General features: G+C 43.4%; 1 protein-coding gene across 1 annotated transcript; it reads left to right on the forward strand.

The window, feature by feature from the left end:
• Positions 1-518: 518 nt before the first annotated feature.
• Positions 519-14,941, forward strand: LOC133086943 (oviduct-specific glycoprotein-like). The gene is given in 13 exon segments (XM_061183705.1): positions 519-574; positions 3,892-3,921; positions 4,330-4,534; positions 5,516-5,572; positions 7,225-7,390; positions 7,875-7,999; positions 9,286-9,394; positions 9,495-9,680; positions 11,268-11,384; positions 12,628-12,763; positions 14,068-14,520; positions 14,523-14,672; positions 14,675-14,941. Coding segments are annotated over 11 exon segments (1,671 nt in total). The 5' UTR covers positions 519-574; positions 3,892-3,921; positions 4,330-4,454; the 3' UTR covers positions 14,767-14,941.
• Positions 14,942-25,128: the final 10,187 nt, after the last annotated feature.

The following is a 25,128-nucleotide window of genomic DNA, read 5'->3' on the forward strand; positions in this document are numbered from 1 at the left end:
GCAAATTTCTAAAAGTGAAGTTGCTGGGCTATAGGATGTGTTTAGGGTTGTGATGTTCTCAAAATGACTTCTAAGGAGATTGAATAAAAAGTGTTACCTTTACTGCTTTATTAAAATATTCTTTTTCGAATTGCCTCAAGTTTTACACTTAAATAATATCTAAGAAATCATGGGTTTTTTTGATAATTACATTTTCGAACACACATTAAAATAAACACATAAATATTAAAATTAAAAAATCCTAATGTACAACCCAAAATCATCTTTTATATTAAATATTGGGAAACAATGCTCTAGTCTATCACCTTCATTTTAGAGATGTGGTAAAGCTGTTTCAAGCTTACACTGATCTGGAGTCAACACTCTTTGTGTTCTTATGTTATTCAACCAATTGCTTTTGTTCGAATCATACTTCTCCAATTCTTCCACATGAGAATCATGAAAAATTTGGTCAAATGCTTTGTTAAACCCACAGCCCTTCACGTCTGTGATCTTGCCTTCATCTAGTTGAGTGTTGTAGAATGTGGAAGAGGTTGTGATGCAGTGGGGATTTCTTCAGCAAGCCAACTAAAAGGTATTGTACGTGCCTTTTCTCATTTCGTGAGAACAGGCTGAGCATTAGGAAGGAGTGTTTTCTAAGTATCTGGGTGGGTGTGTAAAAATACAAAGCAACGGTTGTACTTTTGACAGCAGGAACCCAAGGAGGAGGATTGGGAGCGAACAGTGCGACATGGCACAGTGATTTTCAACCTGACCCTCACTCAGCATTTCACTATTCATCATCTCCTACACACAGGCTTAGTTGCCAATTCTTTGGCACAGTCATCCCTGAATGAAGCAGAGGTCACTGCTGGGCATCCATTGTTATATCTTGCCGTTCTTCTCAGCATCATTAGTCACTTTTGAATGTATGGAAGAGGGAGGTCTGGGATCCAGCCTTGCCCACTGCAGCAGACTAGGAGCCCAGAACACTGAGCCAGGTGCAGATGAAGGAGGTTCAGTTGGCAGGCAGATTTGGCTCTGTGGTGGGTACAGCATGAACAGCTAGTGCCCCTGGCAGGAGTCTGGGTGGAAGGGCACAAACCTCGTGGGAAATCTCAGTGATGTGGTATCTTGGGAGCAGGAGGTGGGATGAAGGGAGGCTTAGAAGCAGAGAGAAGCAGGCATTCACATCAGGATGATCTTAAAAGACAGGCAGTAAGGCCCCAGGAGCCTGGCAAGAATGAGTCAGGACCCAGGCCCTAGGAACCAACTGTGGTGCCTACAGTTATAAACCAGGAAAAGAAATCAAAGCAGAGACCCAGAAACAAGAATTAGGGCACAAGGGCTAGGAATTGGGAAACAAGTAAGAGCTTGGTCACTAGAGTTAGAAACCGCACCAGGGGTAATCTACCAATGGTGCGAGATGTTGCCAAATCTAATCCAGCACTGCATTTATGAGGCTTAAGTATCTCCTGATTCTGATTAATATTAGCTGAAGGTATGGAGGGTGGCATTGAACATGCAGGTGAGACCTAATGATAGTATGGAGCAGGAATTGGATCTCAAGGTTATTTGGAAACAAAACTCATGTGATTCCCTCTGCACTCATCCAAGAGATAAAAGAGAGGGACACACACTGGCTCTGAGGAGTATGATCCATGCGTTCACTAAACTAGAAGCTCCTTGAGCAGAAACTGTCTTCATCACCACATACCTAGGGTGCCTATCAGGGCCTGGCCTGTGCTGAGTGAATATTCATTGAATACATAAAGGAAGGCAAAGAGGGCTGAACAAATGGAGATACAGCCTCTGTTGGGTGGAGTATTCTCTGGCTTTCCCAAGTTTCAGTGAAATATCCTTGCCCTAAACATTCTATACCAACTTATTGTTCTTATTCCATGATATGCAAGCAACCTGCTGATACAAATTAAACTTTCCTAGTTTCTTCATATTGGAAATGAAGTGAATTCAACCACTAGTCATTGTTACTTCCCAGTGTCATTTATTATATTGACGTCTGGTTAGCACCTCACTGGCATGTGGATTAGGTCAGCTGTGTAAGTCTCCAAGAGGATGGGCATAGTGGATACACTGAGAACATCCAGTTTCTGGTCCCCCCTGATTGAGGTTCACACCCTGAAATATGGGACCTTCTCATGATCTGAGAGCCTCTATAGCAGAAAAGAAAACTGGTAGATCATGAAAACACTGGAGTATAGACCTATGTTATTTATCCTTCATATTATTGTTGTATTTTTAAAAATTGGCTCCCAGGTGTCCAGAATTGGGTTCATTATATTCCTTAGGTTCATGACACCTCTCATGACAGTGTCACCATTGGCTCATATACTGGCTCAAACATTGTTGACTCATACAAAAATTCAGATTTTTGTCTTCTCTTGAGAAATTGAAGAATCCTCTAAAAGATTGGTTCTATTTCACTGCAAGGCAAAAATTAGTGGCTACTCAGAGTTCTGTCCCTGTTCATACCAATCTCTGTTGTCTCCTGACCAAGAGAAGTTGAAGTGTATCACTGGGCTTGAACTGTTATTCTAATCAAGTGGAGAGTAAACTATTCTCTTGTGTCCACTTCACCGATTTACATTACCTGCCTGTCAGCATTTGAGTTTGAGAACCCTGCTCTGGGAGGAAACTGTGCCATCCCTAATAACTACTACCATTCACTGAGCCCTTACTCTAGGCAAAGCACTGAACTAACAGTTTTTCACACATTATCTCTTTATTCATATAAAACCCTATGAGGTAAGTTCAAGTGTTATCTCCGTTTTACAAGTGTGGAAACTGAAGCTCAAAGAGCTAAATAACTGCCCAAGATGATAAAACTTCTAATTTTTGACACTGGGATTCAAACTTTGGCCTGCCTGAGTCCATAGCTGGGCCTTTTTAACTTTACATTACACAGCTTTTCTAACCACTAATCTTATAACATTAGAATTACTGCTGCCCTTCAGTGTTTCTTCCTCATACTCAGTCCATGTGGGGCTGAATTCCAGGAGGAGGGGCTGAGTACCACCCTGCCCTTGCCAGGGCCCATGGTGGACACCCACTCTGTGCCAGTGTCAGAGGGAGTTGTTGCTTTGTTGGATCTGAGAGCTATAGCTCTGCTGGGCGGGAGGACAAGAGATGCTGGGGTCACTGTGACTCTGGGGCAGCTGCCCATTAATCACTGTCCCTGATTTTGTGTGTGTTTAGCTGGGCTATCCCAGTGCTGTCCCAGGGTCATACCTGGGGAAGCGCATATAAAGGGGCTCGAGGTCTAGACCTGCAGCTCTCAGACCACGGAGATGGGGAAGCTGTTGCTGTGGGTTGGTGAGTGTGGTGGGTCCCAGCCCCACAATGTCTCTTAGTTCAGGAGGTGCCAGGCTTCATAAGCTCATTGTCTCTCTGGTTCCCGGGAAGCATCCTGGGACTCGGGGCCCTGGATTAGGTAGAGGTGGGACAGGACACAGTGAAGGGCCAGAGGGGCCCAGGGAGGAGTGGTCAGAGCAGTGGTTGTGCTCTGGCTGCGCATTAAACATTTTTATGCCTGGCTTCCACCTCGGAGCAGTTCATTCAGAATCTCTGGGGGAGGAGCCAGGATATCACTACTTTTAAATTAGCATCCAGGGTTGAGAACCATTGACCTAGAGCTTTTGCTGGGACTTCTAAATGTCATGGTTGTCCCTGTGCAAAGCACGTGTGTATACGTGTGGTGTTTATTGAAGTGGAAAGGAGCTTAGATAGATCTCGCTTCACCTGCTCAGTGTAGAGAAGAGGAAAGAGGGAAGGGTGTGTGTGTCTCCATTTGCTTGAGTTGGTGGGTGCACTCAGAACTGGAGGGTGTGCTGGGGTGTGTCACTCCGGGTGTGCCTGTGAATCTGCATGTGATTCCTCCTTTGTCTCCCGCAGGGCTGGTTCTTGTGCTGAAACACCACAATGGTAAGGACACTGTGTGGTCCTCTCCAGAGCCAGAGGGAGTGTCCACCTGAGAAGTGCTCCATGTCTAGTGCTCCTGCAGCCCCGCCCTGCCCTGGCTCCGTGTCAGGGATCACTGACCCAATGCACTTCAGCAGAGGATAATCAGTCACCTGCTGTTTGGCTCACTCTCTGTGCCAGGATCCAGACTCGAGGATCCATTCTGACCAGGGTTTCACAAGGCATTCTTCCCCCCGCCCCCGGGGACCCCAGCAGTGGGGGGAGGGATCTCCCTTCAGTGTAACTTTAGGGTGTGAGTCGGGGGGTGTTACAGTGGCCTTGCCTCTTGAGCTGTGTCCACGCTGCTGTGTGGAAGCTGCGCTCTATCCCCACCTTGGTTTCTGCCAACAAATGCCTGCTCTGCCCTGCCAGGTGCTGCCCACAAACTGGTGTGTTATTTCACCAACTGGGCGTTTAGTCGGCCCAGCCCTGCTTCGATCCTGCCCCGGGACCTGGACCCCTTTCTCTGCACCCACCTGGTATTTGCCTTTGTCTCAATGAACAGCAATCAGATTGTTCCTAAGGATCCCCAGGATGAGAAAATCCTCTACCCAGAGTTCAACAAGCTCAAGGAGAGGTGTGTTCACTTTGGATGTGCGGTTGTATTTTACAAATGGAAGAGAGTTAATCCTTTTCTTCTGTGAGTCGTCAACTTTCCTCTGATTCTTGTGTCCTAGCCTCCTGTCCAGGGCGCTCCGGAGCATCCCTGCCTTGGGAGCTCCCCACTGCTCAGCACTCTGAGCTCGTCCTTGCCTCCTTGCCTTCGTGGCTGCTGTGGCCCCTGCTTGGAATGCCCTCCTGTCCCTTCTCTGCCTGGCATCCCCCAACTCACCCTTTAAGCCCCGTGTTGAGGATTCTATGTGTTAATGCTGTTCAAGCGTTTCGGAGAGGGCTGTGCATCACAAATGCTTCACAAATGCTAGTGTTTCTATTACCATCTATCACCTGCAAATGAGCCTCCCAAGGGAAGGGCCAATGTCTGTGAAATCTTTGTTCACCAGTGACTGGGTCAGTGCCCAGTAGAGAGCTGGTGCTCAGTACTCCCTCCCCAGGACTCCTGGGCTCTCCTGCCCAGGGGGTGGTCTGTCACTGCATGCATGGTTATAGAAGGGTGGGGAAAATCCATGTCACTAGATTACAGTCTCTGGAGAGGAGAGCAGGGAGCTTGTCCTCTGTTCACTGCTGTATCTCAAGCACCTAAAGCAGTCAGTGGCAAATAATAATTCCTCGGTAGACGTTTGTTGACTAAGAAAGTGAGTGAAGAGGAATTTTAGGCTGCTTTTTCTTTTCCTTTTATGGGACTGTCATGAGAGTGGGGAGTCTGGGGGGCTTTGGACAGCCTGGGGGTTCCTGGGTGTGATGACTTGTGTGTGGGCTGCTTGTTCTCCCTCTTTTCCTTCTTCCCTTCTTGGGTTCTGCTGGGCTCTGCTCTTTTCTTCCTTAGGTTCCCCCACCCGTCTCCCCCTTTCCGTTCCTGTCCTCCCATTCCCCCTACTTCCCACAGTTCCCCAAATGAATGAATGAGAACCCAGCTCACGGACTCTGTCCTGCATCACAGGAACAGGGAGCTGAAAACACTGCTGTCCATCGGGGGGTGGAACTTCGGCACATCGAGGTGAGACTGTGCTGTCAGGTCTTCTCTCTGGGGTGGAGGCGATGTATGGGGGAGGAGCAGGCAGGCCAGAGGTGAGGACAGAGTGGGGAGCCAGCTGGGCCGTGGGGAGACACGCTAGTACCCCCCCGAGTCCTGACCTGGCCCTGGAGTCCAGGGTCCCCCGACCTCTCCTCCATGGTGAGCGAGAGGAGACAAGGCAGGTCCAGGAGGTGGTGAGAAAGGGGCTGGGGGCAAAATGAGGGGAAAAATGGGGTGCTCACAGTTGTCCCCTCAATGCTGCATAAGAGGCAGGGCTTTTGCCTCAGAGAGGGGAGGAGTCTTGTTTAGGACATGGATAAACCCCAAGCCTCCCAGGGCCTGGGTTTCCTTGCTTTATAAATGGAGCCAGTGGTATCAACCTGAAAGGATGGGAGGAAAGGAAGTGATATAAACAGGATGCCCAGCTGCGCACCTGGGCACATGGTCTGTGTCCAGTGCACGGTGGCTACTCCTCGTTACCCTCCACTAGGCAGCGTGGAGGTGACAAACTGCCTTCATGTTCTCTGAAGAAACTTTTCCCCTATTTCATGGCTGAGGCCAAGGGTAGAGAGTTGCCTCCCTTCCTGCCTTAGAGGAAGGAGCTGTAGGAGAGGGACACCTGGAGGCCTGAGAGTGGGGGAATGTGAGGAAGCACCTGGCACAGAACCCAGGAGCAATGCAGGGAGGATGCAGGGAGCTGGGTGAGAACCGGCTCTGCCTGACCCCAGGCCTTGCCTCTCCCTGGGCCGCGACTTCTTGAACATTGGCTGTGTCCAGACGCTGGCCAGAGGCTTTCCATGCATTATCTCGTGGTTACTCAGGAGAGGCTTACAAAGTGGTTGTTTGTATCGCAAATTTGTAGGAAAAAAGCAAGAGTCAGAAGTTAAGGAACTTGCCGTATTTCACCCAGGTGTCCCTGAGATCACCCAGCTAGGAGGTGGCAAACAGGTAATGGAACCAGACCTGCCTAAGTCTGAATCTGGTTAATTTTCTAATCATTGCACTCAGGACTAGTCCCATATTGCTTAAAGTTCAACTCCAATAAGTTACATGTTTTCCAGTAGTGTCTTCACTGTGGGAGAGAAAGCACTAGGAAAAAAAAAAAAAAGAAAACAATCAAACAGCCGAAGAACAAAAGAGCAAAGAGTCCAGAACTCCTGGTCTGAGCATGGGCCTCTTGTGCCATGTTAGCTCAGAGATCTTTCTGGAAGTGCTGGCCCTTGGCTCATGTTCCCTCCCCTAATCTGTTCAGGCAGAGAAAGTCAGTGCCAGGACAGGGTGTCAGGACTGAGCTGTTACCCACGAGGAAACAGCAGAGGGACAGTGCCTGGCTAGGGGCGGACCATGTTTTCAGAGGCCAAGCTGGCCTGAGCCTGCTCTCTCCACCCCAGGCTGTGTGCTTGTTTCCCTCTGGCAGGGGAAGTTGTGGTTTGCAAATCCTCCCTGGAGGCTGAAGTCCCCGTTCCTGGGTATTGGAGCCCCGTGCTGGGAGGGGCTTTAAGAGGCTCTGAGAGTTTCAAAGACCTGCCTTCCTTTCCTCAGTCACATCCACTGTGCCCTCCACGGGGTGCGAACCAAGGGGTCTTGTTAGGGAGGCTGCGGTTGTGCAGAAAACGCCCCTGGTCTCCCTGCAGGTTCACCACGATGCTGTCCACATTTGCCAACCGGGAGAAGTTTGTCAATTCAGTGATAGCCCTCCTGAGGACACATGGCTTTGATGGTCTGGACCTCTTCTTCTTGTACCCTGGACTCAGAGGCAGCCCCAGACGTGACCGCTGGACCTTTGTCTTCTTACTTGAAGTAAGACCAGCCTGGCAGCTCCCGAATCCAGAAATGATTCTACTTTGATCATATCTGGGCTCAGGGCACAGGGCGAGCCTAAGGCCGGGGACAAGGGCAAGAGAGTGGTAACAGAAGGTTGTTTACTGCCATCACCTGCAGGTGTTGGACAAAGAGCTGCCTAGCAAGGGCCCTATGGCAGCTCTTTCTCTCTGTCACATCTGGGCCTTGACCCAGCCCTCCAGCCTGAGTGATGCCTTCTCTGTGCAGCTCCTGGACTCCCTCAGGTGGGCTGTCTGAACTCTGCTCCTGGGCCTGCTGCCAGCCTTCTGTTCAGTGACTTACCACATTGGCTCACGTCCGCCTTTCTCACGAGCCTGTGGGCAGGGCCTGTGTCTGACTCTCCTGGCTCAAGGGGCTCTGTAAATAAAGGTTTCTTGGATGAGTCTTGTTTTCCCAGACTCTGCTTTGTCTGGTTCTCGTGTCTGCCTCTCTTTCTTCCCAGGAGCTCCTGCTTGCTTTCAGGAAGGAGGCGCAGCTCACCATACGTCCAAGGCTGCTGCTCTCTGCTGCTGTCTCTGGGGACCCCCGTGTCATCCAAAAAGCGTATGATGTGCACCTTCTGGGAAGGTGAGTGGGTGCTGCCTTGGTGGGCAGGACATTGGAGGGAAGGAGGCATCTCAAGCTCAGAACCCCAGAGGTGCCCAAGCACTGTCCTTGAGCTTTCCAAGTTCCTGCCCTGCTGTAAGTGCACCTTTGGGAGGTGGGCTGATCAGGAGCATGGGTGGTACAAGGATTATTCCATTATATTCTGGGCTTTCCTTAGGAGATCAGCAGGAGGTGATGTAGTACCAGTCCGCACCACAGCATCCTCTTGGGTAGAGATCTGTATCGCCTATTGCTGGGTCTCTAGGAGAAGAATCCAGGAGTCTGGCCTCTGCTGTCCCAGAGTCCCCTTAGACATACACTGGGTGCCAGATGGCTGGTATCATAGAGATGGATTAATTACCAACTACTGACACTGAAACAAAAATAGGAATGCCCAGTCAGGCCCAGTTTTCAGAGCACAGGTCTTCATGCAAAATTACAAAATCAGGCAAAGAGAGCTCCTAACTTTCTGGACAGCTCTGGACTAATTTTCTCAAAGCTCAAGAATCAAGTATTTACAGATGTGATAACTGAGGCAGATGCAGAACACAAGAAATCACACGCAATTTTTGCATGTGATTACACTTAGGGAGAGTGGTTCCATTGTGGCAGGAAAGGTGAGAGACCCAGTGGGGCACAATTGGCTAGTGTTGGTCTTACAGCCAGGCAGGATTGAGTGAGACCACCTTCACCTAGCTGGGTCACCTTAGACAAATTAGATAACGGTCTGAGTTTCAATTTCTTCATTTTAAAATGGAGACAATTTTAGTACTTAGGGCACTGGACAAATTAAAATTAAATTAGATAATCCATGTTAACCTGTACACCTGTGACCTGGTAAGGCTCAATTACACTTTGTCATTTGGAAAGCTTTCTGGAAGAGATGGGTTTCAGTGGTTCCTATGGTGGTAGAAGCACAGAAGCTTTTTCATGCTGTGTGTCAGAACTGCTTACACATGACGATTTATGCAGACCTCTATTGCACTTGTATCAGCCTGAATGCCTTTGTTTTCTGTTCTGACCCCTGCTCACTCCCTTGGATACTCTCAGCATGGCATAGATCCTGATGCACCGCTGTCCCTAACCAGCTGTGTGTTCCAGGGGCAGCCTCTCAAGTGGAGGGCACAGCTTGGGCAGTTCCCACAGGCAGAAATGGCAGGGAAGTTGGGTGCCCAATGTACAGAGAGTTAGCTAGTCATCGCTGTGATGATCGGACTTGAAAATCTAGCTAGCACGAACTTCATATCTCCTCTTCCTGCCCCTTACAGACTACTGGATTTCATCAGCATCTTGTCTTATGACTTACATGGAAGCTGGGAAAAGTTCACAGGACACAATAGCCCGCTGTTCTCTATGCCCAAGGACCCCAAATCTTCAGTAAGAAAAAGAAAGCTCTCATGTGGCCCAGAAATCTGTCCCTGAGCCAGGCCATTGGCTCTTGGTAAAAAGGAGGGGTTTGTGTTCTTCCTGCCTGCAGGCATATGCCATGAACTACTGGCGAAAGCTTGGTGCAGCACCTGAGAAGCTCCTTATGGGGCTCCCCACCTATGGACGTACTTTTCGCCTCCTCAAAGCCTCTAAGAATGAGTTGTGGGCAGAAGCTGTGGGACCAGCATCTCCAGGGAAGTACACCAAGCAAGCTGGCTTCTTGGCTTATTATGAGGTGACAGGAAGGGGGACCTTTGTGTGTTAGTTAGTGCTCCCACACCCCAGCCCAGGGCAAGAGCAAGGACAGGGAGAAAGGCAAGAGTGAGGGCTAGAGATGGGACAAGGAGGTGGTTTACTGGGGCAAGGGAAACCCACTCTCTGGGATATTCTCTGTTTCTTCAGGGGAAGTTATTTGAGTCCTTTGTAAAGGATGAGCGACTGTGTGGAGTCTGAATGGAGGGGGACAGATATTTTTCCCCTTAGAAGAATCTTAAAAGATATTTAAGTCAATCCTGACTTAATATATGGCCTAAAAATAATTAATATTTGCAATATATATATAAAATTTCAAACATTTGCCAAGGTAAAAGAATAGTATAATGTCCTCTCACTCTCCCTGATTTCCAAATACCCCTCACTGAGCTTCAATCAATAACCACTCATGGCCAATCTTGTTTTTCTCTGTTCCCTGAATCGCTCCCTCCCACTACTAGATAATTTTGAAGTAATTCAAGACATCTCCCATCACAGATTCTTTCTCCTCTACCCTAATTCCACTCCCTAATCCCCATCTCAGCAAAGCTTACTGTTGACTGAAGAAAAGAGACATGGACCCAAGGGATGTGAAACAGAAGAGAAGACAGTAAGAGGCACCAAGTGTGTGGCTATATTACCTGGGAAGGTCTTATGGCACAGGTGGATTTTGAGCAGATCTTTGAAGCACAGGTAGAGTCCTGATGGGCACGAATGACAAGATGGGAAGGACCTCCTAGGCAGAGAACAGCAGGCACATAGACACAGGTGTGTAGGGGCGCCAGGGGGTGAGCTGTGTCTTTACCTGAGGTAGTAGTGGAGGTGCTGGTGTCTCTCCAATCTCTATTCTGTGCTGGCTGCCTGGAGATGTTTTCCTGCTAGTCCAATGAAGCATGGTTATGAGTGATAACATAGTTGAAGGAGTGTTCTTGAAGGACACTATGGGTCAAAGAAATTTTGATAGACTAAACTTTTAATTTCAAAAAAAAAAAAAAAAAACCTTACACATTAACTTCTGCAGCCCAACTTGAACACATCTATGTCTTTGCAGCCTATGGTCTCCAGCTCAGTGATGGGTACCCAGTCCACACTCAGTGCTTCTTTGATTGTAATAACCTAGTTCTCCCTGCCTTCGAGACCTTTATATTTATTATAGATTCGAAAGTTAGTTTGATAACTACCTAGATGGGGCAGTTTATGTTGGTTTTAATGAACAGAGGAGATACTTGTTCATGAAAATTCTTTGAAAAAGATACAGGTTTGGTCCAGAGTCAAGTTTGTTACTGTAGTAGTTTGGTATTGACATTATTTACCAAACCTGGTTTGGTTACTTAAGGATGTCAGCCACTCCTTGGTTCTCTCTCTGTTTATCCATCACGGATGTCAGAGGAAGGAAAGTGCAGTAGTAGGAATTTCGCAAAATAGAGAGAAGGTCCTTTGTGAGTGGCTTCCCCACCCCCTCTTTGGTCTACCTTCTCACTCCCTGGTGAGGGATTCTTGGGTTCTTTATCCTTGCTGGTGCTTCCCTCCATGGCACTTCACAGAACTGACCTGGTGATCTTCTTGGCAGATTTGCTCCTTCATCTGGAGAGCGAAGAAGTGCTGGATTGATGATCAGTATGTCCCATATGCCTACAAGGGGAAGGAGTGGGTTGGCTATGATGATGCCATCAGCTTCAGTTACAAGGTGAGAACTTGTTCCTTTCTTGCTCCAGCATAGAGTTTCCCTCTGCTTCCATGAGGCGTTTGTACAGTCTGTGAGTGTGTGTGTGTGTGTGTGTGTGTGTGTGTGTGTATGTGAGTGTATGTGTGTGTGTGTAACTATAAAACTGGCAGGTTAACTTGTTAACCTGTAAGTAGAAAAAAATCTCAGAATCTTCAGTTTCAAACTTAACAGTTATGGGGTTCATTCTTATTTTACATTTGGGAAAAGTAAAGCCGAGAAGGAGCCAACTGATTTGGCCTTGGAGCTGTTTGGATATGACAGATTGTATCTTTTCCATCAGCCTTACAGAAAACACTCATAAAGTAATAATAAAACCTGGATTTAAGACTAAACATCTGCCTTTTAGTTATATCTGAAGTTTAAAAAATCATGGATAAAAGCCTTTATTTTCTTATATGTGTAAAGGGTACAATATTATCTGCTCTACTCCTCCTTTCTAGCATCACTACGGTATAAGGTATGTTGATGTAATTTTTAAAAAATAAAGCAATATCTATTGTTTAATATGATGATAATGGTGATTAGCAGGCTGGGGAGCCAGACAGTATATAACATTTATGAACATTTACTATGTGCAAAGCATTGCTCCAAATATTTTACGTGTAAGAATTTAAAAATTGTTTTTCAAATCGTGGCAAAATATATACAACATAAAAGTCACCATTTAACCCATTTTGTTACAGTTCAGTAGCATTAAGTACATTCACATTGTTGTGTAACTATCACCCTTATCCATCTCAGAATTTTCTTGCCTTCCCAAACTGAAACTCCACACCCATTAAACAACTCCCCATTCCTCCCTCATGCAGCTCCTGCTAATCCCAACTCTACCTTCCATCTCTATGAATTTAACTACTCTAAGTACTTCTATGAGTGGAATCATAGTATTTGTCTTTTTGTAACTGGCTTACTTCACTTAGCATAATGTCTTCCAATTCCATCCATGTTGTAACATGTGCATGTAGGAGTTCTTTGGATCCTAAAAATGTTGGAAATGTTATTATCCATTTTTTTTTACACATGAGGCAACTAAGAGACATAGCTTTATGTAACTTTTTTCAAGATCCCATAGCTGATAAGCAGTAGAGGCTAGATTCAAATACAGACTACATGCCTAACCATCCTGCCATATTGCCTTCTGAGAGCCCATCTGTTTTTGCCATTGTACCTAGTACAGTGGGTTGACTGACTACTGCTTTTTCAGGCATTTTTCATAATGAGAGAGCATTTTGGGGGGGCCATGGTGTGGACATTGGACCTGGATGACGTCAGGGGCACTTTCTGTGGCACTGGCCCTTTCCCCCTTGTCTACACATTGAATAATCTCCTGGTGAAGGCTGGTGAGTAGCTATGACCTGGAAGCTGGGGTTGGCAGTTGCACACCCAGCTGCTGGTGCATCCCTTCTGTTAGATCTAAAGGCTTTGGTGAGGCAACATGACACTGAAGGAAGACAATAAGCTTTGATGCCACGCTAGTCTGCTTTCTAATCTTGGTTTGAATGCATGCTCTATTTGACCTCTGTGAGCTTTGTTTTCCCCATCTACGGAATGGGAGTAATCCTTATACTCAGGACATGATACAAACTAAATGAGATATGGAATGAAAACATGCTGGCTCATAGTGAGCACAATATATGTTAGTTTATTTCTCTATTTCTTTTTCCTGTTTTCATGGGACAAGAGCCAGAAAAGGAAATTAGGTTTCTTTTTGATATCTCTTTGATAGTAGAGACTGCCTTGGCAGTTAGGAGATGGAACCTGGCATGCTAGAGCTGCAACAATCTTGGAGATGGTCTATAACCCTCATTTTGTGAGGAGACTAGGGCTCAGAAAGATAATACAGCCAGTCAGGGGTGGAAATGGGACTCCAACCCAATTCTTTTTTTTTTTTTTTTTTTAATTTATTTATTTATTTTATTTATGGCTGTGTTGGGTCTTCGTTTCTCTGCGAGGGCTTTCTCTAGTTGTGGCAAGCGGGGGCCAATCTTCATCGCGGTGCGCGGGCCTCTCACTCTCGCGGCCTCTCTTGTTGCGGAGCACAGGCTCCAGACGCGCAGGCTCAGCAATTGTGGCTCACGGGCCCAGTTGCTCCGCGGCATATGGGATCCTCCCAGACCAGGGCTCGAACCCGTGTCCCCTGCACTGGCAGGCAGATTCTCAACCACTGCACCACCAGGGAAGCCCCCCCAACCCAATTCTTTACAGCATGCTGTCTAGAGCAACTTCCTTGCCCTCAGCCTTGTTCCTGGTGCCTCCCACAATGGGGGACACAAAAGGGTTCTCCTTGAGGATTCCACAAGTAAGAAACAGGCTTTGGGGGCAAGGTCTTGCTCAAGGTGCAAAGGTCAAATCAAGGGCTTAAGCATAGAGAACTGGCAGACTCGTCCTTGGGGTTACTCACCGGAAATGTAGCAGACCCACTGAGTGCCCATGGGTCCCTGGGATCATGTTAACATGATGAGGTAGGGGAGCAGGGCTTCTATGTGTTGAGATTTTGTCTATGTCCTCAAGTGGGTGCATTAGGAAATCCTCCAATTCTGGTTTGGGAGCAAGTACTTCAGCCCTGGAGTGGGTCTAGTCCTGCCAGTAATAGGATGGGAAGGAAGGGGTAGGAATCTCAACCTTTTCTGATGATTTCCTCTAGAGTTCAGCTCAACTCCTTCACCAAAATTTTGGCTCTCAACTGCTGTGAATTCTTCAAGAATTGGCCCTGAAAGGCTGACTGTGATCAAGGATTTGACCACTGATTTGGGGATCTTGCCCCCCGGAGGAGAGGCTGTGGCCACGGAGATCCATAGAAAGTCTGAAACTATGACCACAGTCCCAAGAGGTGGGCTTGTGACCCCTACAAGGGAAACTCTGTCCTTTGGAAAGCACCCTGTAACTCCAGAATGGAAGACTGTGACCCCTGGAGAGGAGACCATGACCCCTGTGGGCCACAAGGCTGTGACCCCTGGAGGGATAACTGTGGCTCCTATGCATCTTCAGACTGGAGAGAAAATCATGCCCCCAAGAAGGAAGGCTGAAGCCCCTGAGAAGATGACCGTACCCTCAGGAAAGATGACAGTCACCCCTGCTGGGCAGACTGAGACTCTTGAGAGGCGAATTTGACTTCTGAGGTGGACCCTGACCCCCTGGTGGGTTACTTTGGTCTTCACACAGAAGCTGAAAACTGGATGCTGCTCTCTGGTCCTGTCATCTCGCCCCCAGGACACACTGCTCTTGCTTTTGACAAGCCCTTTGTTCCCACTGATGGAATCATTCCTCTGATGATTCAGTAACTCTTCCAATGAGTCCTCTCTCTCTAAAGAAAGAAAATCCAGAAAACTCTGCTGTGGACTGAGGATCCTAAGATCTGTTGGCAGAAACTGGGGAAAGTCCTTGCCTTTTCTTCTGGGTTCCCTGACAGAAGCTGCCTGTGCCCAGCCATTCATAAACCATTCTTGGGGCAAAGCAGGCCCCAGGCCACACTGAGTTCATCTCTTTTCTGTTGAATAAACTGGAAGCATAAGAACTCATTTGGGTTCTCTGAAGTTCTTTTCTTGAAATGACCTGTGCTAGCCAGTTGTCATCTTCTCCCTTTCAAGGTCACTTTCCTCTCCTGTTATTTTTGGAAAGAGGGAGTTTGTGTCTAGCCCATGCTGATGTGGATTCCAGTGTCCATTATGTGCTTCCCTCTCTGCCGTGAACAACTGCTGACTTCATTGTTGGTCAGAGCCAGAATCTCCTCTAGAGAAGTTTTCCATACTCCTCAAGGGGGCTGAGAGAAGAAGGAGGGTGTTGTGCCTTGCAATTATATTCCCTACTTTGTAAAGTCTTAGTTGTCTCTGAAAAAACACCCCCACCTATTCTCTCCATAAGAAGTGGTGGAGGGGAAGACAAAAGCAGTATTTTTTGTGTTACCTGCAAACTTCTCCTAGGTGTCCTCCAGAAACACCAGTTCCTATACTACACACTGCAGTCCACCTACAGAGTATTTTCCTGGGCATGATTGACCCTCATAGTCAATATAGACACAGGACCAATTTCTAGCCCCCCTTTTCTGGAAAACAGTGATGCTAGTGAGTGTCAGATCTACCACCAATATTACCTTTTCTTTTGGAAGTGCAGCCTCCAAGACTTTAAGATAAGGGTCTCATTAAAATACCTGTGGGAGCAGGCACCTATCATAAATAATTAAAGCAGGTGAAGACTGTATCCACACATGTGTGGGCACGTGTCCCCGGGACCATGTTGCCACAGCATAAATCCCAAATCAGTTAAGCTGAAAAACAAACCAACCTCAAAACTTGGTGGCTTACAAAACAGCTATTTATTTAGTTTATAATTCTAAACATTAGTAATTTAGGCTGTGTTCAATTAGGTGTGTGGGGTTTTTTTTGGAAGAATTATTATTTTTTTTAAATTGAAAAACTAGGTGGTTTTTATGGTCTGAACTGGTCTTGGCTGGTCATGGCTGGAATGGCTCAGGCATCTTCAGTCAGCTAGTGGGTTGGGTTGGGGTGGGCTGGTTTATCATGGCCTCAGCTGGGCTGACTGATCTCTTTGCATGAGACCTTGCATTCTTCAACTGGCTAGTTTACATGGTTGTGGTCTCATTGTTACTAGAAAGCAAGAGAGAAATCTCCAATAGACAATTAATTTTTAAGTCTCTGCTTTAATTATATTTACTATTGTTCCATTGGCCGAAGCAAGTCAAATGACCAAACCCAGAGTTAGAATGGTAGGGAATTATCCAAGTGGATACAGAGAGGGAAAAATAAATTGGAGGATATTACCGCAATAACCTACCATACAAGCTTAATATTCCTGTGTTTAAGAGAAGCTAAACTTAACGGGTGTGTGTGTGTGTGTGTGTGTGTGTGTGCACGTGCTTTGATAGGGCAATTGGATCAAAGGGTTCCATGTTCGTATTAAGGTTTGATGGAATAGAGGTGGGTTGGCATTTCATTCTGGACACTGGATTATCTTGTTTCTTCTACTTTTTGTATAAACCCTATGCTCATCTCCTTAAAGGTTAGGGCTTATATATTTAATTGGTCTTTCTTATAGTATAGAAAAGAGATAGAGGTGGAGCTTTTTCCACTAGCTCCTATATGGACAATAAATATTTCTGGTGAATCTTTGTGATTTTTTTTTTCTGTCCCCTTTTCTACATGTGCTTTATTCAAGGGTAATGTGTCTGGCAATTTCTATTTATCTCTATATTTTAAAAATCTTATAAGCTTCTGGGAACTTATCTTTTAGCTGTAAATTGGTTGGGACTTCCAACTTCATCATCCCTCTCAAAACATAGATCAGTGGGCAGTCAAGGTTCTACCCTGTATTGGTCACAAGTAAAGGGGAAGCGGGGAGTTCAATGTTGAGGTCACACATTCTCTTGTGAGCTTGTTCTGAAAGTGAACTCATTCTGCAATGAAACCTGACAAATACTGGTTTTATTCTGGTAGGCCATGGACTCAGGTAAATATTAGGATTTTTATACTATGACGTATATAAAAGTAAGGACAGATATTGGGGGTAAATAGCAGTCTTTGCCATACATCTGTCCTTTTGGCCATTCAAATATCTGTGCAAACCCTTCTTTTATGTTTAGAGACTACTTATTATCTTCCTGGAAATTGACTCCAAAGTCCCTTCAATTACTGCCTGCAGCTCAAAGGCCAAGGTTTTTGGGTGGTACACAGTCCTCGTGATTATGTCCTAAGTTGACCCCCATGGCCTGATAACCTATAAACTACAAGGCAAGTTATTTTCATCTCCCCCAGTAAAAATTCCCTTTGGAAAAATAAAAGAATGGGAAACATTACAAAGTTCATATCCTGTTGACTATGAATTACAAAGACTATGAATTACAAAGACTCCCTTCTTGGCAGGGTGTGAGTTCTTTGGTTAGTTCACCTGCCAGCCCCTAGTTCTCTCTGATAGGAATCTCTTGTCCATTTCAGAGAAGAAGCAGAGTGTGTGGATAATGTGTGTATCCAGACCAGACTGTGTTTATTCTGATCTTGGCTTTTTTGTGACCTTGGGTAGGTTACTTACCTTCTTCATGCTTCAGTTGCCTTGTTGGTAAATGTGAGGACTCAGTGTGTGAATTAATATGCTTAAAACACTTAGAAGAGTGCCTGGCACATGATATGCATGCCATATTCCTGACTGCTTTCTTGGAGCCTTCTCTTGCCCATTTCCTTCATGACCGCTTCTGAAGTAGGCTTTGGAGAGTCTACACTTCCAATGGGCTGTGCAGTATTTGTAGCTTTTTTTTTTTTTTTAATGTGTACAACATTATTATTTCTACTTCTGTATACACTACAGTGTGCTTACCGCCAAAAGTTTAGTTTACATCCATCACCATGTAGCTTGTTTCTTGACGGTGCAGTTTTGGGGGGTGAGGAGTTGTTTTAAGATTTGAAAAATCACAGAATTTTCAGGCTAAGCTAGAGTACTTTAGAAATACAAATTCCCCAAAGCATGGCAGGGATAGAAATATATGAACAGAATCCAAATTTAAAGTAAGATGATGCTAATAATTGTCAGGCTGAGAAATCACGCAACCCAAGAAGAAGATATTCATTTTCTGTTTTACCCCACTGTACCTGCTCTGGGGTGGTCAGTAGAGCTGGATCTCTCTCTCTCTCTCTCTCCTCTCTCTCTTACACACACACACACACACACACACTCTCTCTCTCTCTCTCTCTCTGCTTGCTTTTATTTGCTTTAATTTTGCAGACAATCTTCTTCATCTGATCAAGTCGATTGCTGCTGGAATCCCCAAAGTAATATCTTCCCAGTGGAAGGAATACTTATCTCACATGATAACTCTATGTCAATTGCAAGAAAGACCCTGGTGGCCTCATGAGGGTCATGTGCTAATCCTGGTATCAGTCATTGTTTCTAGGGAATGAGGCTCCAAAATTTTTCTGGGCCTAAATAACGTACCCATCACTGAGACCAGAAGTAAGAGAGGGAGCACTAACAAGGTTTGCCTCTCTTGAAGGAAGTGGAGGTAGGGGAAGGGTGAATTCCTAAGGAAGGAGTTTGGAGCTGACAAAATCTAATATAACTCATGGTATTCTTGTGAATGCTTGTTGAACTATAGTATATAAAACACCTGGTATTTCGCTCCCTCTGACATATTAAGATCAGCTGGAGGTATGGATTTATTTTTTTGACATTTCTTGAGGATAGAGGCTAACCTAACAGTGAGAAGGAAGAGTTAGAATGTTAGATCTGAACTCAGACCCCATCTCTAGAATCTTGATGGAGCATGCTGTCCTGCAGAGTACAATTCTTCCCCATGCCTTCCCTGGGTCTGGCTCAGTGCCTACAACAACATGGACCACAAGAAGAGTTTTCCTTGGGATAACAGCAAGCAGCAATTCAAACACAGTAAGTCTGGCTCCTGAATTTAGATCAGGTCTTCAAGTTGGGAAAATATTATCCATAACTTTAGCTGGGAGTTTATTGGAAATGACTGAAGGTGGCTACTCATGTCCCTAGACTTAACTACCATCAATTGGGGACCCCTTTGTGGGAAATAAGGCACTATTTTCTGCTGATTTCCTTTGATGCTCATCCTCAATTTTTCACTGCAATATAGCTTCCACCTACTCCCAATTTTTCACTAACATCTTAAGAAGGGGAACTATAATCTCTGGAGAGGGGAGATTGTGACTTTGGAGAAGAGATTGTACTGATCTCTGCACATAGGATGCCCTCAATAGAGGGCAGATTAGCAGTGAGTACTAAAGTTATAGCCTTTCCAGACCTCACTTCCTACCACCCAGTATCAGTGGTTGGTAAGTACTTCATTAACTTAAGAACTTATAATTGTACCATAGTAATTTAGACAATTATGAATTAACAACTGAAAAGTTGTATTGTACACAAACTGCTAGAATCAGTCTTGAAATATCCACTCTGAGGGGACTAAGTTTCATGATCATACAGTCTGTTCATTGTTGGCAGAATAAAAACTTCACCCTTGCATCTTCCTCACAAAGCTCAGTTTGCAAGCCCTCAAAAATGGCACCAGTATAATAACCAAAGGACTCAGTGGTAGCAAATACTTAGATAAGCAATACCCCAAAGCCTTCAGTGCCTAATTGCAAGCTTTTCCCTACTGATTCCCTGAAGGTCAGGGAGCCATAGAACCCAGCACCTCCTTCTAATTCATTGTTTTCTTTGCGCTACCTTTCCAGATGGGTGCCCTCACTCAGACTGGATAACCCTGAACTAAGAAATGGAAGAATTTTTCAGTTCTTGAATGATGCTTCATAAGAATTATAATACCTGCTGAATACGCCCCACCCCAACTCTTTAAACTCTTCATACTTATTGTGATAAGAACAACTGGCCACAACAGTGATCTTTTTATACACACTGTGATCAATTCCTACAGAGATATGGCACATCACACAACTTTACTTAGGTCTGAAAGAACCACAATTGTCAAGGAGCAATGTCAGTGCTTGTCTCCTAACAGACCCATTGCCTTGAAGAGAAGGTGCCTGTGCAACCCTTTTACCCTTTTAATGGGGAACAGAAGCCTGAGTAATATTCCCCTCTTTCCTCTCTTGGGTGGAAAATTCTGAGTAATTATTCTGAGTGGAAGCCACTGTGCTATAGGCAGTAGGTTGGTATTTCAGGAACAAAGTTTCTACAAGACTTTAAACAACAGTGAGAGATAAGACAATCACCAAAATGATTATCTAAGAGAACTTAGAGGTCACTCTGTGCTTTACAGACATTATTTCACTTGTGCAAAGAACAGAGTCAGAGAGCTTAGGTACTAATATCATACTGCAAAGAAGACTTTCTATGTGCATTAATAGAGACTGGAGTGTGTGGGTTGACAAGAGGCCAGAGACACAGATGTGCAGTGGGAGAAGGCTTAGGAACTGCTGGCAAGGAGATGGTTTGGCTAATCTAACATGGATAGGAAGGGCTCACAGGGGCATGACTAGTGAGCAGGCACCAGTTGTATCTACCTAGGAAAGCAAGCTGTGGATGCTATGTGCTTTGGTCACTTTCTAATTTGAATTTGAAGAGCCACATAAAAGGTTCCTTTCAACATTTCTAAAACCTTTTTTTGTAAATTAGAAATATTGCCAGCAGGTGGCAGGAGCATACATGGTTACTTTTTTTTTTTTTTTTTTTTAATGGAGGCAGGAAGAAAACTAAGAGTATGATAAAAGCAATTAGAATACCTTTCTATAAAATTAAATCAAATATAAATCTCTTTGTCATTATCATTAAAGTTGATACTTTCTTTCACATTGAAACAAAGAGAGCTTGCACACACAGGGCCTAGAGGAGGAGGTCGTGGTTAGACAGAAGTTGAGTTCAGACAAACCAGACTTGAAATCTCAGCTCTGCCTTTTATTGACTGTGTGATCATGGAGAAGCTAAATGAGCCTCATAAAGCTGTTACAATGGTTAGAGGAAATATGTGCTTGGTGTAAAGTTGGTGTTCAGTAAGTGGGAGTTATTGCTATAAGCATATCCTCTGTAGCTCTTAAGTTTCCCTTTAAGAATTTACTTCTATAAAGAAACATTAAATCATACAAGTGAAATTGGAACCTTCTTTGGGGTGTGCATAGGTCAAAAGCTTCAGAGTAGATTCATGACAAAGTTCCAGCCACTTCCCTCTGCCAGCTACAACTTTACTAGGGAATCATTTTGGTAACTGGCCTCTTTCACTAAATGCTTCTGAAAGGCTGTACTTTAAAAAACTATGTATAAATGATATATAGAAGGTATTAAGTGTGTCATTCACTAGATAAAAAAAAAACTTTAATGACCCCTTTCATGTACAGAATAAAGTCAGTACTGCTTCATATGACATATAGGCATTTTTTTAAAAGGAAAATAGCATGATATTTCAAACTCAGGACCAAGTTATGTGAAGATGAAAAATGTGCTTAGCAAAAATACATGGTGAATAATGTATATTTTTACATTTTCCAGTTATAATGCACTTGGTATATTATTGCTTAGCCAACTCATTAAATTTTCACATACTTTTTAAAAAGTAAAGAATTATGGACTAGAAATCAACTACAATTAAAAAACTGGAAGAAACACAATCACATGGAGGCTAAACAATATGCTACTAAACAACTAATGGATCACTGAAAAAATCAAGGAGGAAATCAAAAAATAAAAGAGACAAATGAAAACGAAAACATGATTATCCAAAACCTATGGGATGCAGCAAAAGCAGTTCTAGGAAGAAAGTTTATAGTGATACAAGTTTACCTCAGGAAACAAGAAAAATCTCAAGTAAACAACCTAACCTCATGCTTAAAGGAACTAGAGAAAGAAGAACAAACAAAACCCAAAGTTAGTAGAAGGAAAGAAATCATAAAGATCGGAACAGAAATAAATGAAATAGAGACTAAAAAATAATAGAAAAGATCAATGAAACTAAAAAATGGTTCTTTGAAAAGATAAACAAAATTGATAAACCTTTAGCCAGACTCATCAAGAAAAAAAGGGAGAGAGCTCAAATCAATAAAATCAGAAATGAAAAAGAAGTTACAATGGACACCACAGAAATACAAAAGATCATAAGAGACTACCTCAAACAACTATATGCCAATAAAATGGCAACCTGGAAGAAATGGACGAATTCTTAGAAAGGTACAATCTCCCAAGACTGAACCAGGGAGAAATAGAAAATATGAACCAACTAATCACAAGTACTGAAATTGAAACTGTGATTAAAAAACTCCCAACAAACAAAAGTCCAGGACCAGATGGCTTCACAGGCGAATTATATCAAACATTTAGGGAAGAATTAACACCTATCCTGAAACTATTCCAAAAAATTGCAGAAGAAGGAATACTCCCAAACTCATTCTATGAGACCACCATCACCCTGATACCAAAACCAGACAAAGATACCACAAAAAAAGAAAACTACAGGCTGATATCACTGATGAACATAGACAGAAAAATCCTCAACAATATACTAGCAATCCAAATCCAACAATACATTAAAAGGATCATACACCATGATCAAGTGGGATTTATCCCAGGGATGCAAGTATTTTTCAATACCCACGAATCAATCAGTGTGATACACCACATCAACAAATTGAAGAATAAAAACCATATGATCATCTCAATAGTTGCAGAAAATCTTTTGACAAAATTCAACACTCATTTATAATAAAAAGTCTCCAGAAAGGGGGCACAGAAGGAATATACCTCAACATAATAAAGACCATATATGACAAACCTACAGCTAACGTCATACTCAGTGGTGAACACCTGAAAGCCTTTCCTTTAAGATCAGGAACAAGACAAGAATGTACACTCTTGCCACTTTTATTCAACATAGTTTTGGAACTCTTAGCCACAGCAACAAGAGAAGAAAAAGAAATAAAAGGAATCCAAATTGGAAAAGAAGAAGTAAAACTGTCACTGTTTGCAGATGACACGATACTATACATAGAAAATCCTAAAGACACCACCTAAGGAGACAAAAGACCTGTACTCTAAAAACTATAAGACACTGATGAAAGAAATTGAAGATGACACAAACAGATGGAAAGATATACCATGTTCTTGGATTGGAGGAATCAATATGTAAAAATGATTATACTACCCAAGGCCATCTACAGATTCAATGCAATCCCTATCAAATTACCAATGGCATTTTTCACAGAACTAGAGCAAAAAGAATTTTAATATTTGTGTGGAGACACAAAAGACCCCGAATAACCAAAGCAATCTTGAGAGAGAAAAACAGAGCTGGAAGAATCAGGCTCCCTGACTTCAGACTATACTACAAAGCTACAGTAATCAAAACAAGATGGTTCTGGCACAAAAACAGACACATAGATCAATGGAAAGGATAGAGAGCTCAGAAATAAATCCATGCACTTATGGTCAATTAATGTATGAGAAAGAAGGCAAGATTATACAATGGAGAAAAGACAGTCTCTTCAATAAGTGGTGCTGGGAAAACCAGACAGCTACATGTAAAAGAATGAAATTAGAACACTCCCTAACATCATACACAAAAATAAACTCAAAATGGATTAAAGACCTAAATGTAAGACTGGATACTATATAACTCCTAGAGGAAAACATAGACAGAACACTCTTTGACATAAATCATAGCAATATCCTTTGGGATCTGTCTCCTAAAGTAAAGGAAATAAAAACAAAGATAAATTAATGGGAACTAATTAAACTTAAAAGCTTTTGCACCACAAAGGAAACCACTGACAAAATGAAAAGACAACCTACTGAATGGGAGAAAATATTTGCAAATGATATGACAGATAAGGGGTTCATATCCAACATATTTAAACAGCTCATACAACTCAACATAAAAAAAATGATTGAAAAATGGGCAGAAGGACTGAATAGACATTTTTCCACACAGGAAATGCAGATAGCCAAGAGGCACATGAAAATATGCTCAACATTGCTAATTATCAGGGAACTGCAAATCAAGACCACAATGAGATATCACCTCACATCTGTCAGAATGGCTATCATTAAAAAGAACCCAAAAAACAAATGTTGGCAAGAAGATGTAGAGAAAAGGGAACCCTTGTACACTGTTGGTGGGAATGTAAATTGATGCAGCCACACTGGAAAACAGAATGGAGATTTCTCAAAAAACTAAAAATAGAACTACCACATGACCCAGCAATTCCACTCCTGGGTATATATCTAAAACGAAAACAAAAACACTAATTTGAAAAGATACATGCACTCCAGTGTTCATAGCAGCATTATTTACAATTGCCAAGATATGGAAGCAACCTAAGTGTCCATCAACAGATGAATGGATAAAGAAGATGTGGTATATATATACACAATGGAATACTACTCAGCCAATAAAAAAGAATAAAATTTTGCCATTTGCAGCAACATGGATGGACTTGGAGGGAATTATGCTATGTGAAATAAGTCAGACAGAGAAAGACAAATACTGTATGATATCACTTATATGTGGAATCCAAAAAATACAACAAACTAGTGGATATAACAAAAAAGAAGTGGACTCACAATTATAGAGAACAAACTAATGCTTACCAGTTGGGGGTGAGGGAGCAAAAAAGGGGTAGGGGAGTGGAGATACAAACTATTGGCTTAAGGATATATTGTACAACACAGGAAATATAGCCAATATTTCACAATAACTGTAAATGGAAACGTTTAAAAATTATATAAAAAAATTAAAAATATTTTAAACATTTAAAAAGTAAAGAATTATGGAGAGCAATCAATGAAATACCTTTTAACTACACTTAATATACGCAAAAACTAAAAATTATAAAAATACAAAGCCTATAAGTTATATAATCATGCTGGTCTATAAAGTTAATTAATATAGTCTATCCAATTATAAATAAAAATGTACCTCTAGAATTCTGAAAATAAGCACGTATTTTAGCTGTTTCTCCAGAGGGTCATTTGTTCATTTATTAACAGCAGAGGCAATAACACAATGCTTTAAATAAACATGTATCAATAGGCCTTACAATCATGCTTACATCGGTATCAAGTACCATAGTCCAGTAGTGCCACCCATGGTGCTCTGGTGTGGTGAGGCATGTCATAAATAATTTGATAGAATAATAGTTAAAATACTGAAGGTAGTGACTATGTACTGCTTTAATATAATTGAAGACTCAAGAATTTTCCTATTTTACCATTATAGTCCTTTTCATTTCAAATG

The sequence above is a fragment of the Eubalaena glacialis genome, chromosome 3 (genome assembly GCF_028564815.1).
Source record: "Eubalaena glacialis isolate mEubGla1 chromosome 3, mEubGla1.1.hap2.+ XY, whole genome shotgun sequence".
Taxonomy (NCBI): Eukaryota; Metazoa; Chordata; class Mammalia; order Artiodactyla; family Balaenidae; genus Eubalaena; species Eubalaena glacialis.